Source organism: Cynocephalus volans, chromosome 2 (genome assembly GCF_027409185.1).
Source record: "Cynocephalus volans isolate mCynVol1 chromosome 2, mCynVol1.pri, whole genome shotgun sequence".
Classification (NCBI taxonomy): Eukaryota; Metazoa; Chordata; class Mammalia; order Dermoptera; family Cynocephalidae; genus Cynocephalus; species Cynocephalus volans.
Genome location: NC_084461.1, coordinates 161,121,613 through 161,135,831, shown reverse-complemented (window position 1 = coordinate 161,135,831; position 14,219 = coordinate 161,121,613). Strand labels below are relative to the sequence as shown.

General features: G+C 40.2%; 1 protein-coding gene across 2 annotated transcripts in view; it reads right to left on the bottom strand.

The window, feature by feature from the left end:
• Positions 1 to 6,188, bottom strand: part of GCC2 (GRIP and coiled-coil domain containing 2) — a 42,688-nt gene extending 36,500 nt beyond the window's left edge. For both annotated transcript variants that reach the window (XM_063086391.1, XM_063086392.1), the window contains exons 1-4: positions 6,133 to 6,188; positions 5,702 to 5,758; positions 4,573 to 4,657; positions 3,206 to 3,273 (exon numbers count right to left, since the gene is read on the bottom strand). In XM_063086391.1, coding sequence (XP_062942461.1) covers positions 3,206 to 3,273; positions 4,573 to 4,657; positions 5,702 to 5,758; positions 6,133 to 6,138 — 216 coding nt within the window. In that variant the 5' untranslated portion in view covers positions 6,139 to 6,188. The remainder of the gene's footprint in view (positions 1 to 3,205; positions 3,274 to 4,572; positions 4,658 to 5,701; positions 5,759 to 6,132) is intronic.
• Between the last annotated feature and the right edge of the window lie 8,031 nt (positions 6,189 to 14,219).

Sequence of the window (14,219 nt, the reverse complement as noted above, 5' to 3'; positions counted from 1 at the left end):
AAATCTAGAGGCAAAAAGTGCTAAATAAAACATTAGTCCACTGTCAACATTTCTAACCAACACGGTATTGAAGATCCCAGCCAGTGAAATAAAATTTTTAAAAAGATATAAGGCATAAACATTAAAATAGAAATAAAATTGTTTGCAGATATGACTATTTATACAAAAAATCTAGAAGAATCTACAGGTAATTAGAAACAACTGGGAGTTTCACAAAGTACCTAGACATAAGATTAATATACTAAGTCAGTTCCATTTTGGGTACCACTAGCAAACAATTACAAAACATAATTAAGAAGATCTCATTTAAAATGGTATCAAAGAATATCAAGAGCCTAGCAATAACTTTACCAAAAGATAGGCAAAGAACTTCCAAAGGGCGAATTATAAAACCTTACAGAGATCCCATTTAATTTCAATTAACCACAATAGAATTTTTCACTGAATCTGACATGATTCTAAATGTAAATGGGAAAGTAAAAAACCAAGAGTGACCAGAATACTTTAAAGAGAACAGAGAGAGGACTCACTGTAAAATAATGAGGACAATATACTATTGGAATAGAAAAAATAACCAACGTAATAGAAAAAAAGAGTCCAGAAACAGACCCAAGCATGTTTTGAAGTACAATATTAGATCAGTGGAGAAAGAATATTCAATAATTAAGGTTGGAAAACAATAGTTACAATATTACAAAAAGACTTCACACCTTATTAAGAAGAAATCAACTCCAGATGAATTGACTTAAATGTCAAAAACACAGCTTTAAACCTCTTAGAAAATACCTTTTAACCATTAGGCTAAAGAGATTTCTTTAAACAAACAAAAATATGTATGCACACACACACACATAAAAGCACTGACTATTAAAAGAAAGATCGATATATAGGACTACATTAAAATTAAGGTCTTTCGTTCATCAAAACATAGGAAGTGAAAAGACAAGCCACAAACTGGGAGGAGATATTCACCACACACATAATCAGCCAAGAATATATATATAAACATAAACAAAAAATTCTACAGATCAATAAGAGCCCCATTGGCTCATTATGAAAAAGGGGCTGTGGATACAAAAACAGTAACTGCAATCAAGACCACAATAACCTTCACTTTACAGCCATTTGATTAGCAAAAATTAAAATGTAAGACAATACCTAGTGCTGGAGAGGATATGAATTTACAAGACCCCTTGTAGATTGCTAGTGAAAGTGTAAGTTATTTTAAATACTATTCAAAGTGGTTTGGCATTATCTCCTAAAGTTGAAACTTCATGTAACTTTTGATGCAGCAATTACACCCATTTACTTATGAGAATCCTCCACACATTCATAAGATGCATACAAAAAAGTTCACAGCACAGTACTCTATTGCATAAACATGAGCATAACCCCAACACCCATAAACAGTGTAGACCATGAATGATGTTACAGTAACATAATGGAATATTCTATAGCAGTCATGGCAACATGAAATGATACAGGCGAACTTCAGAAAAATAATATTAAGTGAAAAAAGTCCTAAAACATTACCAACATGAATGTGAAGTTAAAAACTAAAATTTCAGTAAAATTAAAAACTTTAGTGAAATTAAAAACTAAAACTTTTAGTGAAGTTAAAAACTAAAACGAAAAAATTAATGATACTTGTAGACACAATAAAACTTTATGAAAGAAAAGGAAAGAAACAACAAATACGGGATTTAGAACGATGGTTACCTGGGGCGTGGGAAACTAGGGGGGTGCAATAGGAATCAGGTGGGGGCTACATAGGAGGACATATTATTTTCAAGATCCTAGCTTTTTTGGGAGCACAGGTGATTACATTAAAAATAATTAAATTTGAAGGAAACAGAAACAATGCAAAAGTATTAGTAAACTTCAGGACAGCATGGATTTATTTCCTAAGACAACAGAACATGTCAAATCTTTAAATAATAAGATATATAAAAAATGAATATTCAGATATGAAGAATGAGATCTTTGGAATTAAACATTCAGCACCAAAATAGAAATTTCAATATAATGGTAGAAAAATGAAAAGTCTTTGACATTCCTTAGACAAAGAAGAAAACAAATTCTGGATGAGAATTCTAGAAAGTTTGATGGCATACTCCTTCAACTTCTATAATCAACCCTTTCTTCCTTACCGGCCTCTTCTACAGATACTATAAAAGCTAAAACCTGAAAGCTCTGATTTCCCAGATATAGGATAAGGATGCAGGAGCACGGAGATGAAGAGAGTCTGTGTTCTGATGACATCAGTGGGAGACTGCACCCGCCTGAGAACTGTCTACCTTGGAACTTCTTATGTGAAATAGTACTAATAAAAAGCTCTGTTGTTTAAGAAAACAAAAACAAAACAGATGTAAAAAAATTCAGAGTTCAATATCGGCTTACAGGTATAAATCAAACATTGGAGTAGAATAAAGGCATTTTTAAATAAAAGACAACACAAAAATTTACCTCTCATGCATCCATTCATAGGAAGCCACAGGAGGTGCTCTACTGAAATGATATGGTTAGCCCACAAAGTGAATGACATGTGACCTAGCAAATGGGGAGAGGGAAGGACAGAGGGCAATATAGGAAAGCAGTGTAAGTTCATAGGATCATCAAAAAAGGTCAGTTCCAGAACTGTGCAGCACATATACAGAACAACCAGACCAAATTAGTGTAGGCAGGCAGAAGGTTTCAGAACAGAGGTGTCCAGGAAAAAAGGTAAAACAGAGATTATTTATCTGTTTGATCATGTGGACAAATGGAATGTGTGAAGAACATTTTTCCCCCAGGCAACTAGAAATACAACTGTGAGATCTGTGTCAGTGGTCATGTCCAAGAATATAGATATATCTATAGATACATATATAATATATAGATCTTCAAAGTCCTGGGTGTGGCCAGGTTTTCTGAGGGGGACAGGGAAGAGTAAAACAGAGTCTGAGATAACAACCATAATTGGAAAGCATGAGGAGAGTGAATACTCACTTCAGAACAGAAAAGGACCTAGAGGTCATTAACTCTCTCTTTTAATGGTGAACCAGAAAAGTAAAAAAAACAACCAAGGCCAAAGAGGAAGTCGCAGACCAGGAACAGAAAGCCAGATAGCCTCCAGCAGGCTGACAACCCTCAAGGAAATTCTATTTACCATTAGACATTTGTAAATAAATAAAAAGTAAAGCAATATTCACAACTGTTTCATTACCTTAATAATATCATCAGTTCCTGCAGCAACAGGCTTTGATCTGAGTTCTCCAATTTCTTTCTCCAATTCTAAACAATTAAACAAAGATTGCAGTTCAGAAATGAAGAAAATAATTACTGGCTAAAAAAACCCCAAAACCTACACATTAGAATATATTTTTAAAAATCAGGTACTTTAGGGCTGGCCCGTGGCTCACTCGGGACAGTGTGGTGCTGATAACACCAAGGCCATGGGTTCGGATCCTATATAGGGATGGCCTGTTTGCTCACTGGCTGAGCATGGTGCTGACAACACCAAGTCAAGGGTTAAGATCCCCTTACCGGTCATCTTTTTAAAAAATAAAAATAAAAAATAAAAAAAATAAAAATCAGGTACTTTGAGAAACTACTAACTTCAGCCACATAATAGTATTACCATTTTTTTCGTTTTTATTACGGAAAACTTCGAACAAATAGAAAAGTAGAGAGAACAATATGGTTAATCTCTATGCGCTCATCCCCCTGCCTTAGCAATTATTACATGGCCAATTTTGTTTCATCCCAATTTCTATTCACTTCCCCTTTTCTTACCCGTCCTGCGAATTCTGAAGCAAATCTCAGACATCATATTATTTCTGCTATGAATACTTCTTACTGTACAATCCTAAAGCAACATCCCCAGGTTAACTGTAAATGTTAATCTGAATATTTCATCAATATGTGTCAAGATCTGGAACCTAGAATATCTTTCCAAATAGATGACTGTCTTTATTACTAGCAGATTCAACTTCCCAAAACATAATTTGACATTTTCTAGTAGAAAATGTCTTGGTTTTTAGGCAGGGCAGTTAACATACTTATAAATCATAGGAAATTCAAGAGCTCATTCACATATACTAAAAAAGCCTACTAACATCTTCTTCATTTTGGAAGAAAAAGAAAAGGAAACTAAATAGGGAATTAATCAACTTAAGTAAATAAATGTACTTCAAATTTCCAGGAACAGAAATCTTTTATTACTTTACTTGAGTTCTCTTTCTTCTTTGGTATTACAACCTGGTATTTCAACTGACTCTTCTAGAAAAAACTTTACTCAGAACTGACAATCTACATGAAGGAAAAAAATGCTTAACTTGAACAGAAAAATTTTTTTAATCCTCCTCCCTGATTTTATTTTAACAACTCAAAGATAACTGTAGTTTAGAGATGCAAGATAATGAAAAAAAAAAAATCAGAGGTAAATGGTTAGAATGTTAAATAACAGATTCCACTACACTGAGATGTATTTGGAATCACTGGAAAACAAAACCAGGCAACTACTAAAAAACTACCATTTTTAACCGCGGTTAAATGAGACTGTGGTCAAGATGAATATTTTCAGCCCAATACCTGTACACCTTGACTTAGCTTTCTGTATTAGCATCATCTGCTTCTTGGCAAACTTGATGAGATCTTCTTTGGGCAATGTTTCCAGCTGAAAGATGTAGTCATGTTACCAACTTATAACTCACGCTTCGAGTATAGCACAAAAAAGAAACAGAATGTCTGTCTAAAAAAAACCATTCTACTGAATAAATCTTTATGTCAACCAAACACCATACTTTGTTCCACATTTTTAAAAATTAGCAAATGCAACTTCAATTCAATAATAATTAGTTATGCAACTACTGAAAATGTAAAAATTAGTTTTGAAATGTAAAAAAACAGCACAAATCCTCATACTGACACTGTTGCTATAGGTTGACACTTTCTAGGTTTTAGTTTCTTTAACTGTAAAATTAAGGGGTTGGAACTAATGCTACTTAAAGTTCCTTAGAGCTATAAAACTATTTCTATTCAGGCTGAAAGAAATCTTTGGCTACGTGAAAACTTAAGCATAATTAAAGTAACAAGATGAATTAGATTACATTTAGGCTTTAAAATATTGTTTACCAAGTGGGAAAATTACTTAAACCCTGGGGTCTCAGTTCTCTCATCTGTAAAATGAGGATAACCACAGTACCTATGTCATTGCTACCAGGAAGCGTAAGTGAAGTGGCTGGGTGCTTAGGCAACTGCCTGAAAGTTAGCATACAAACAATAAACCTTAACAATAAACCACTATCTTTCAGAATCCTTGAATGTTAGACGTTGTACGGGGCCATAATAATTGCCTAATTCAAGGCAGGAACTGGAGCCCACAGAAGAGTCAGTCCCTTGATTCCTATCCTATGCACTACTCCTTCCACTACATCACTTCAAAAAACTTCATAAATTAGACTGACGTGTTTACTGTTCGAAAAAGTGCAGGACCTCTCAGTAGTACTAACCAGAAGCAGGAAGTAAACAAAAAGTCACGTCAGGAAACTTGAAAAAAAGTAAAAGAAAGAAGAAACAGGAAACAGTTGGGTGACGGGTAAATTGAGATCCTTTGGAGAAAGGCTATTTCTTTTAAACTGGCCACCCCTCTCCCCAAGCCAAAGTTTTCCAATTCATCATCCTTCCGCTCTTCAGCCTGCTAGTCACGTATTGTCTTCACCTTAGATTTCCCGGTCCCAGGGGTGGCTGGTGAAGCCACCCCATCTCGAACGGGATCCTGCAAAACAAAACCAAGGCCAGGTGTCGGAAGAACTTCCCTAGTCTCAGACACCACGCGTGGAACCCTTAACAAGTACAAACCCCTCTGTGGAATCGAACTGAGGAAAGACCTTCGGGTAAGACAGAAAACGAGGGAGGGCGTAGGCTGTCGTGTGCCAAGTGATACACAACCGGCTCTCGGGGAACTGGTCATCGCGAGGGACAGAGCTTGGGGACGGTGGAGAGCCGGCTGCAGCGCGGGGGTCGGGGACCTCCGTGCCCTCCCACGGGGCCCGCCCGGAGCCCACCCCCGCGCCCCGCTGCGCGGCGCGGAGGGCTGGGCGGCGGGAGGTGGTGCGCCCGGGCCCTGCCCGGTCACCAGAGCCGCGTTACCTCCATCGCCGCCCGCCCGCCGCAGCCCCGCGCCCAGGATGCCCGCCGCCGCGCAGCCCGGCCGCCGCCGCACTTCCGTCTGCGTCGCCTCGGACGTAGCCGCGAACCCCGGTCAAAGGTCGCGCTCCCCGTGGCGGCCCCGCCCCTGCATCTCCATGGCTACGGCCCGGCGACTCTTCCGCTTCCGCCTCGGCGCCCGGGAGGCGGTTCCCCGCGCGTCAGTCCCTCCTCGCTGCGGACAGACTAGCGGAAGGCGGGGCGCCAGCCCCGGAAGTGGGAGTCCTTCCCCTGCGGCTCGCTGCGGCAGGAACGTGGCCTCGGTTCCACGTCTGTAAAACCGTGTAAGGGTGAAGTGAACCCGGTACTGGAGGACAGCCCCCCCCGAAGGCGTCTTTCGGACTCCTCGCTCCGTAGGGAAGCCTCCGCGTCCTTGCCGGACAGCTGCTCCCCAGCGGCTGCTTAGGCTCTCGTGGCCGAGCAACGGGCCCTGGGGCCCTCCCCGCGCAGGCCGGCCGGGGAAGACAGAGATGTGGGAGGGTTCGCCTTCAGGTCCGCGCAGTCCCGGAGCTGCTGCGGTGCCCGAGTGCGGTTCAGTGCTGGGAGAAGCCTTCCCGTTTAACGGCTGGAATGGTTTGCTGTCACCCTTACCTTTCCCTTAATGTTTTCCACACGCTCCTGTGAACTAAGGCAATCTGAACACACTCGAATAACTCAGCTCCCTGTAGTATGAAATGGTCAGAAGGGTGGGAAGAGGCATCACACAGCGTGTATCATGTAAATGGTAGCGAATTATTACCAGGTAAAGAAGAGTTATACAACCAATAGAGAAAGAACAATTGCTGCGGACGTTATGGTGGCCTCCCTGACATCTACTCTTCTTCCTCTTTGACAGTGTGTAGCTTCCGTGGTGTTTGGCTGGGATTGGTTCAGGGATGATACGTGACTTAAGGTGTACACTAAATGAGGTTTGAGGCTTCTTTTTAATATGTTGGTTTAAGTGATAATGTTTTCTCTTTCTTTGGGTATGATTGAAGAATTGAAGAAACGTGCAGCTCTAACTGCTGTTAGCAGACGTTTGCCACTATGATAGAAGGAAGACTGAGGACAATTGGTAAGAGGAAAAAGGCAGAGCTAAAGTAGCCACAGAGGTATGAAGCTAGAGTCTTCAATCCATGATCAGTGAGTCAATAAATTCCATTTATTAAGTGAGCTATTTAGCATTGGGCTTTGCTGTTACTAGCAACAGTGTACATATATTTTGGGAAAAAAAATCTCTACAATGAGATGGGTTGGAAAAATGTCCATAAGTCTGAGCATTGTGCAGTGTTGTAAAATGAGTAAGTTTCCTATGGGACTGGAAAAATAATCTCAGACAACTTTCTAGAAAACTAACTCCTAAGAGCCACCAAAAATTATAATGTTTTTATGGCAGCAAATATTATTAAAGAAGAGTAGATAAATGGTTTGGCAGATGGTATTTGAAAAATTCAAGACTTGGACCAGCCTTAGAGGAAAAGAGGAATTTCTGCTGCCTTATGTCCATCAAGTACGTTGCCTTTTATGTAGCAGGCACTCCATGTATACTTAATTGAATCTTTTCACTAATTAATGTAGAAAAGGATCAAAGTGACAGAACTTTAGATCACTTGTCAGGTTTTCCAGGTTTTAAGCGATGGTAGAACTGAAGCTTCAGAGATATTTGTTCCATTTCTTAATATAAAAGATATTACAGTATTTTTTTCCCTTCCAGTATGGGATCCAGTCTAGGATCAGGTGTTGCATTTACTTGTCAGTCTCTTCAGTCTCCTTTAATCTGGAGCATTTCCACAGCCTTTCTTGGTCTTTTATAAAATTAACATTTTTGGAGACTATAGTCCTCCCCACCTTTTATTTTATTTTTTTCCCATTAACATATAGTAAAAATAGATCTACATTTGGCATGTAGTTTTTTGAATTTTAATACATGTGTAGATTCATATAACCACCAGCACCAGGTTACAAAAAAAGTTCTATTTCCCCAATTCCCTCTATTATGGATTGAATTGTGTCCCCACAAGTTTAATGTGTTGGAGGCGTGGTGACAGTGACAGTGGTAAGAGGGTGGGAAATCCTGTTGTGGTATTTGATAGGGGGGCCTTGCAGAGGTGATTGGATTGTGAGGACTGACCCCTCATTGAATGGATCGATCCATTCTAGGAATAATGGGAGTGGTGCTGGTGGCTTTAAAAAGAGAGTGAGTGAGGAGGTTAGTTTCTCTCAGCTCTGCGACTTCACAGTGTGACACCCTGCGTCATTGAAGTCGCCACCAAAGAAAGCTCTCACTAGTTGTGCTCCCTGGACTTTGGACTTCCCCTCCTCTGAAACTGTAGGCAATAAATTTCATTTTCTTTATAAATCACCTAGTTCCACGTATTTCTGTTATAAGCAGTGGAAATGGACTAATACACCCCCATACTACTCCACTGTGGCTACACTCCCCTTCCATCTCTAATGCCTGGCAACCATGATCTATTCTTCATCACTATAGTTTTGTCCTTTCACAGACATCATATAAATGGAAACATACAGTATGTAACCTTTTGAGACTGGCTTCTTTCACTCAGCGTAATGCCTTTGAGATTCATCCAAGTTGTTGCATTTATCACTAATTTGTGCCTTTTTATTGCAAAATAATATTCATTGTATGGATGTATCACATTTTGTTTATCCATTCACCAATTGCAGGACATTTGGGTTTGTTTCCAGTTTTGGGGTGATTATGAATAGAGCCACTATAAACATTGACGTATAAGTTTTTGTGCAAATATAAGTTTTTTTTCTCTAAGGTAAATACCCAGGAGTGAGATTTGCTGGGTTCTATGGTAAATATATGTTTAACTTTTAAAAAACTGGCAAACTATTCATACCGATTGTTACCCAGGACATGACTGAGGGGAGATGGTCTTTTTCTGGGGATAGCTGCATTTAGTGACCAACTGCCTGAGCAAGGTGCATAGACATGAAATGAGGGAGGCGATCAAAAACCTTTTTGAGTTGATTTTTGTGGAGTCTCTTTCAGCTCAACACTACCAGATGCCTGCGGATGGTAGGGAGCATGGAAGGTCCATCAAATACCTCGATTATCAACCTGTCACTGAGTGGCTTTTGCATAAAAGGTGCACCATGGTCAGGTTGCAGATCATCCAGAAAACCAGACACATGACACATATTAGTTTCAGGCCACAGAAGTGTGACACTGATTGGACTGAAAAGACAGCACCATAACCTGAAAAAGTGTCAACAGTGATATGAGGTACCACTAATAGCTTAGGAGGGGTCAAAGATTCAGTGTAGTCAGTTTGCCAGGAGAGAACCACACCAACTTTGGGCAGGAGCCACAAGTCTGACATGCAGTGGCAGCCTTTGCAGAAACAGGGTCCTTCACTTTGTGCCTTGTGGGCCCTGGTGGATGTGTTGTTATGATGGATTCTGGCAGCAACAGAGTAGCAAACGGCAGTGCAGGCTCAATTAGCTTGATTTTGGTTGGTCTCATCAGAGAATGGGCCCTTCCTGTGGGCAGCTACTGGAAGGTCCCAGAAAGTTTAATCAGCAGTTGCAATTGGTTTCCACAATTCACAACTCCATAGAAGGGTGTCTTTAATCTGCCAGCCTGTAGTTTTCAAAATGGCAGACCAAATATCAATGCCATTGACAACAGCACAATAGTCAGTAAACATATAGCAAAGTTCATCAAGGGGCTTATTGGCCAGAGCTCTGACAAAGGCCTTGATTTCTGTCCTTGAGTTTAGGAACTACATCTGTTTTTGGTTCTGCAGAGCTGGCACTGAGGTTATCAAGCCACTATAGTCCCATAGAAGCCATCAAGTTTCAGTTTAGCCAAACCAGGCTCAGGATTTAGGGAAATCTTTGTGAATTGATGGCTTCATTGAGCCAGTGAAGTGGCTTACGTGGCTGAGTGGAGGATAAAATTTTTCCTAGAGAGATAGCTACCACTTTTTCATGTAAAGCCCTGATGCCTGTGAGACCAGGCCAGCTGTGTTCTTGAATATACCATTTTCATTTGACAAGCAAGGTTTTGTAGGTCTTTGTCACATCATCAGTTATAGAGTCTGAGTTGAGCCACCAAAAAAAATGGTAATATCAGGCCAGAGATTTACAAGGCCTACATGTGTCAGACATTCAGTTTTGACGAGAGCTCTGCAGCAAGCTAAAAGCTGCATTTCAAAGGGGATGCATCTGGTACCTGTGGAATATACTAAAAAGCATATGTACTTCACAGGGCCTGGTTTTCCAAAGCCTTGCAGTTTCAAATATTGACCTTGCGGAGGACTGGAAATTTCCCTCAGGCTATAAGTCTCTGTTGCAAGATAAGGATTGTGGCACAGCAAGGTTGCTGGCTCAAAGACAGACTAGTTACTGATGGTTATGTAAAGATACTGAGAAATTGCTTTAGGAAGGAATGTTTGCTAAGATCAAATTGTTATTGATAGGACCACTTAATTGCCTTACTGGAATGTCATCTGGCTTGCTTCACTGGAAGTTAGCAGCCTATACTGTTAAACTATAACCCCACCTATGTCTCTTCCTATAACTTCCTGGCTTGGAAAATAAATGCAGGAAGAGAACCCCAATTTGGCGTTAATTCCCGAGGAAGGGAAGTTAACCACTTCAGGGCCACTCACTGCTCAGAAGAGATGGGCTTTGAGTAATCCTTTCATCTCCCAGGGGAAGTGGGGTGACAAATCCGTGGGGGGTGAAGCAACGCAAAGCAACAGGTACCCATGCCAGAGAGGCAATGAGTCCAAAACCCAAGGGGCATTTCCAGATGGAGGCTACCTCCCTTTACCAGAGGTTTTCAGCAAGGAAATCATCAGTCCAGACACTTTTGGCTTAAGGAGGTAATGAGGGGTGTGGAGACCCCAAAGTAGCGAGCATGCAACAACTAGACAGCTTCCAGTGAAGCCTGTCAGTTTGCACCCCACTCAAATGATACCAACTTATAGGTTAGCCAATATAAAGAACCAAGTAGAATGTCCAAATGAAGCAGGTACTGTCTCCAGTACCCAAACAGTCCAGTAAGGTTCTGGGCCTCCTTTTGATGGGAGAGAAGGGCAAATGCACAGCAGTCTTTCCTTGACTTCCAGAGGGATTGAACAGTGTGAGTCTGCTCAGATAGTCCACATAGTTCCAAGAAATTTGACTTGTTACCAGGGCCCTGAGTTTTGTGAGGCTTACCAGCTACCCCTACTGGCAGAGATGTGGTAACACTGCATTTAGGGCCTTTGGAACCAAGGCTTCTGACTTGCCAACTGACCGCACATTATGGCCACTGCTTTGGCATTTGCACTAAATCCTGACCTACCCACTGGTAGCAAATGGCAGAAGAGTTTGTCCCACTAGCCTTTTATTACATGAAGCCCTTTCTTATTGGAAAGATCCACTCTGGCACTTATGGGACAGGGACGTTCCTGTATAATATTCAGACATAGAAATAACAACAAAACAACAGTACGTTGAATCAACTGAAAGGGCCTTCCCACAAGCTCACTTCAGTTTGCCTTCCCCACCATGAACTCTGTCCCAATCCTATCAGTTGAATTTGGTTGTTTCCTCCCCCAAGGGGACCAGGTAGGATGGTGACTTGAATGTCTTTATTTAAGAGTCATGAAAATTTGAGTCCCTCACTCTAGAAGTTCCCTAGCATATTCCGATAGGTGCAAACAGAATTATATCCCTCTTGCTGAAAGGGAAACCTCTGCCCAAACCCTAATCATCTTTTTAAAGCAGTTGAATAGAGAGAGTAGAGGGGGAGGGAGGGATCATTAGTGCAGAAGGAGAGAGTGTCTTCATATCAGTAAACAAGGTATTTTATTACATTTTGTTTTGAACAGAGTGCTGACCTCTTGGGTCTCAACCAAAGGAGCTTCTAATGTTTATGATCCACCAAAAGCTCTATATCCTTATTGCTATCTTCTTCACCAGCTTGGCATGGTGCCACCATTCCATTAGTTCCAGAAGAGCCTTACTGAAATGTACCTGTTACTTAGAGAGACTCCAGAGAGACATCTGATCTTTTTTTGTTACACTAGCAAGTTTTATTTCAGAAAAATGGATCCTTGGCTCTTTAGAGCTTCAGTTATTACTCTAAGTAAGCATGGAAAAAGTACATTGTGCATTGTATTGATGTGGCTAAAAGCCATGTCATATGTTTCAATTTACTTTTAATATACTTAATACTTAAAATAGAAGTGGATATAGTTCACCTGATCTAACCTCTTGCCTTTTTAAAAATTTTTAATTGGCACATTGTAATTGTATATGCTTATATGGTACAATTTGATGTTTTGATACATATATATGTTGTCTAATCATCAGGTCAGGGTAGTTAATGTAGCCATCACCTTACGCATTTATCATTTCTTTGTAGTGAAAGCATCCAAAAGCCTCTCCTCTAGCTATTTTGTAATATACAAAACTTAACTGTTAACCATAGTCACCCTACTGTGCAATAGAACACCGGAACTTATTCCTCCTATGTAATTGTAATTTTGTTGGCTAAACACCTCTGTTTTTCCTTTCCCCCTTCCCAGTCTCTGGTAACTACTGTTCTACTCTCTGTCTCTATAATATCAACATTTTTTTTTTTAAGATTCCCCATGAGTGAGATCATGTGTTATTTGTCTTTTTTTTTTTTTTTTTTTTTTTTTAGAGATGACCGGTAAGGGGATCTTAACCCCTGACTTGATGCTATCAGCACCACGCTCTCCAAAGTGAGTCAACTGGCCATCCCTATATAGGGATCTGAACCCATGGCCTTGGTGTTATCAGCACTGCACTCTCCTGAGTGAGCCATGAGCTGGCCCTGGTATTTGTCTTTCTGTGCCTGGCTTACTCCACTTAACATGATGACCTCCAAGTCCATGCATGTTGCTGAAAATGACAGGATTTCATTCTTTTTTTAATGGCTGAATAGTATTCCATTATGTGTATATACCACATTGTTTTAACTCATAAATCCACTGTTGGACACTTAGGTTGATTCCATATGTTGGTAATTGTAAATTGTGCTGCAATAAACATGGGATTGCAGATGTCTCTTCCACATACTGACCTGATTTTCTTTGGGTATACCCAGAAGTGGGATTGGTATTCTATTTTTAATTTTTTCAGGAACCTCCATACTATTTTCCATAATGGTTGTACTAGTTTACACTCCCACCAGCAGTATGCACGTCTTCCCTTTTCTCCACGCCCTCGCCCACACTTGTTTTGTCTTTTTGATAATAGCCATTCCAACTGGGGTGAGATGATATCTCAGTGTGGTTTTGATTTGCATTTCCCTGATTCTTAGTGATGCTGAGCCTTTTTTCATATGCCTGTTGGCGACTTACTTGTATGTCTTCTTTTAAGAAGTATCTATTAAGATCCTTTGCTCATTTCTCAGTTGGGTTATTTGTTTTGTTTTGTTTTTGCTCTGTTGAGTTGTTTAAGTTCCTTACATATTCTTGATATTAACCCCTTGTCAGTGTATAGTTTGCAAATATTTTCTCCCATTCTGTAGATTGTCTCTTCACTCTGTTAACAGTTTCCTTTGATGTGCAAAAGCTTTTTATTTTGATATAATCACTGCTGTCTGTTTTTGCCTTTATTGCTTGTGCTTTTGAAATCTTATTTAAAAAATTCTTGCCCAGCCCTGTGTCACGAATCATTTCTCCAGTGTTTTCTTCCAGTAGTTTCATAGTTTCAGGTTTTACATTTAAATCTTAATCCATTTTGAGTTGATTTTTGTATATGGTGAGAGGTAGGAGTCTAGTCTCATTCTTCTGCATGTCAGATTACCCCAGAGGGACAGTTTTTCAGTCTTCCTAGAAGGAGTTGCTGTCTTCTTTCCTAACAAGTCAAAGTCAACACAGCAGATGTATTTTCACTATAATCCTGCTTGAGTAGTGGCATCTCAACTACCAGAAACATGGCCAAGACTCAGCCACATGGTAGGGAGTCTGGCTTTTATATCTGACATAAAGGTGGAGCTCTTTCTTTTCTTCACCCTTACTTTCTTACACAGAGTTTATTCTCAAAACATTAGA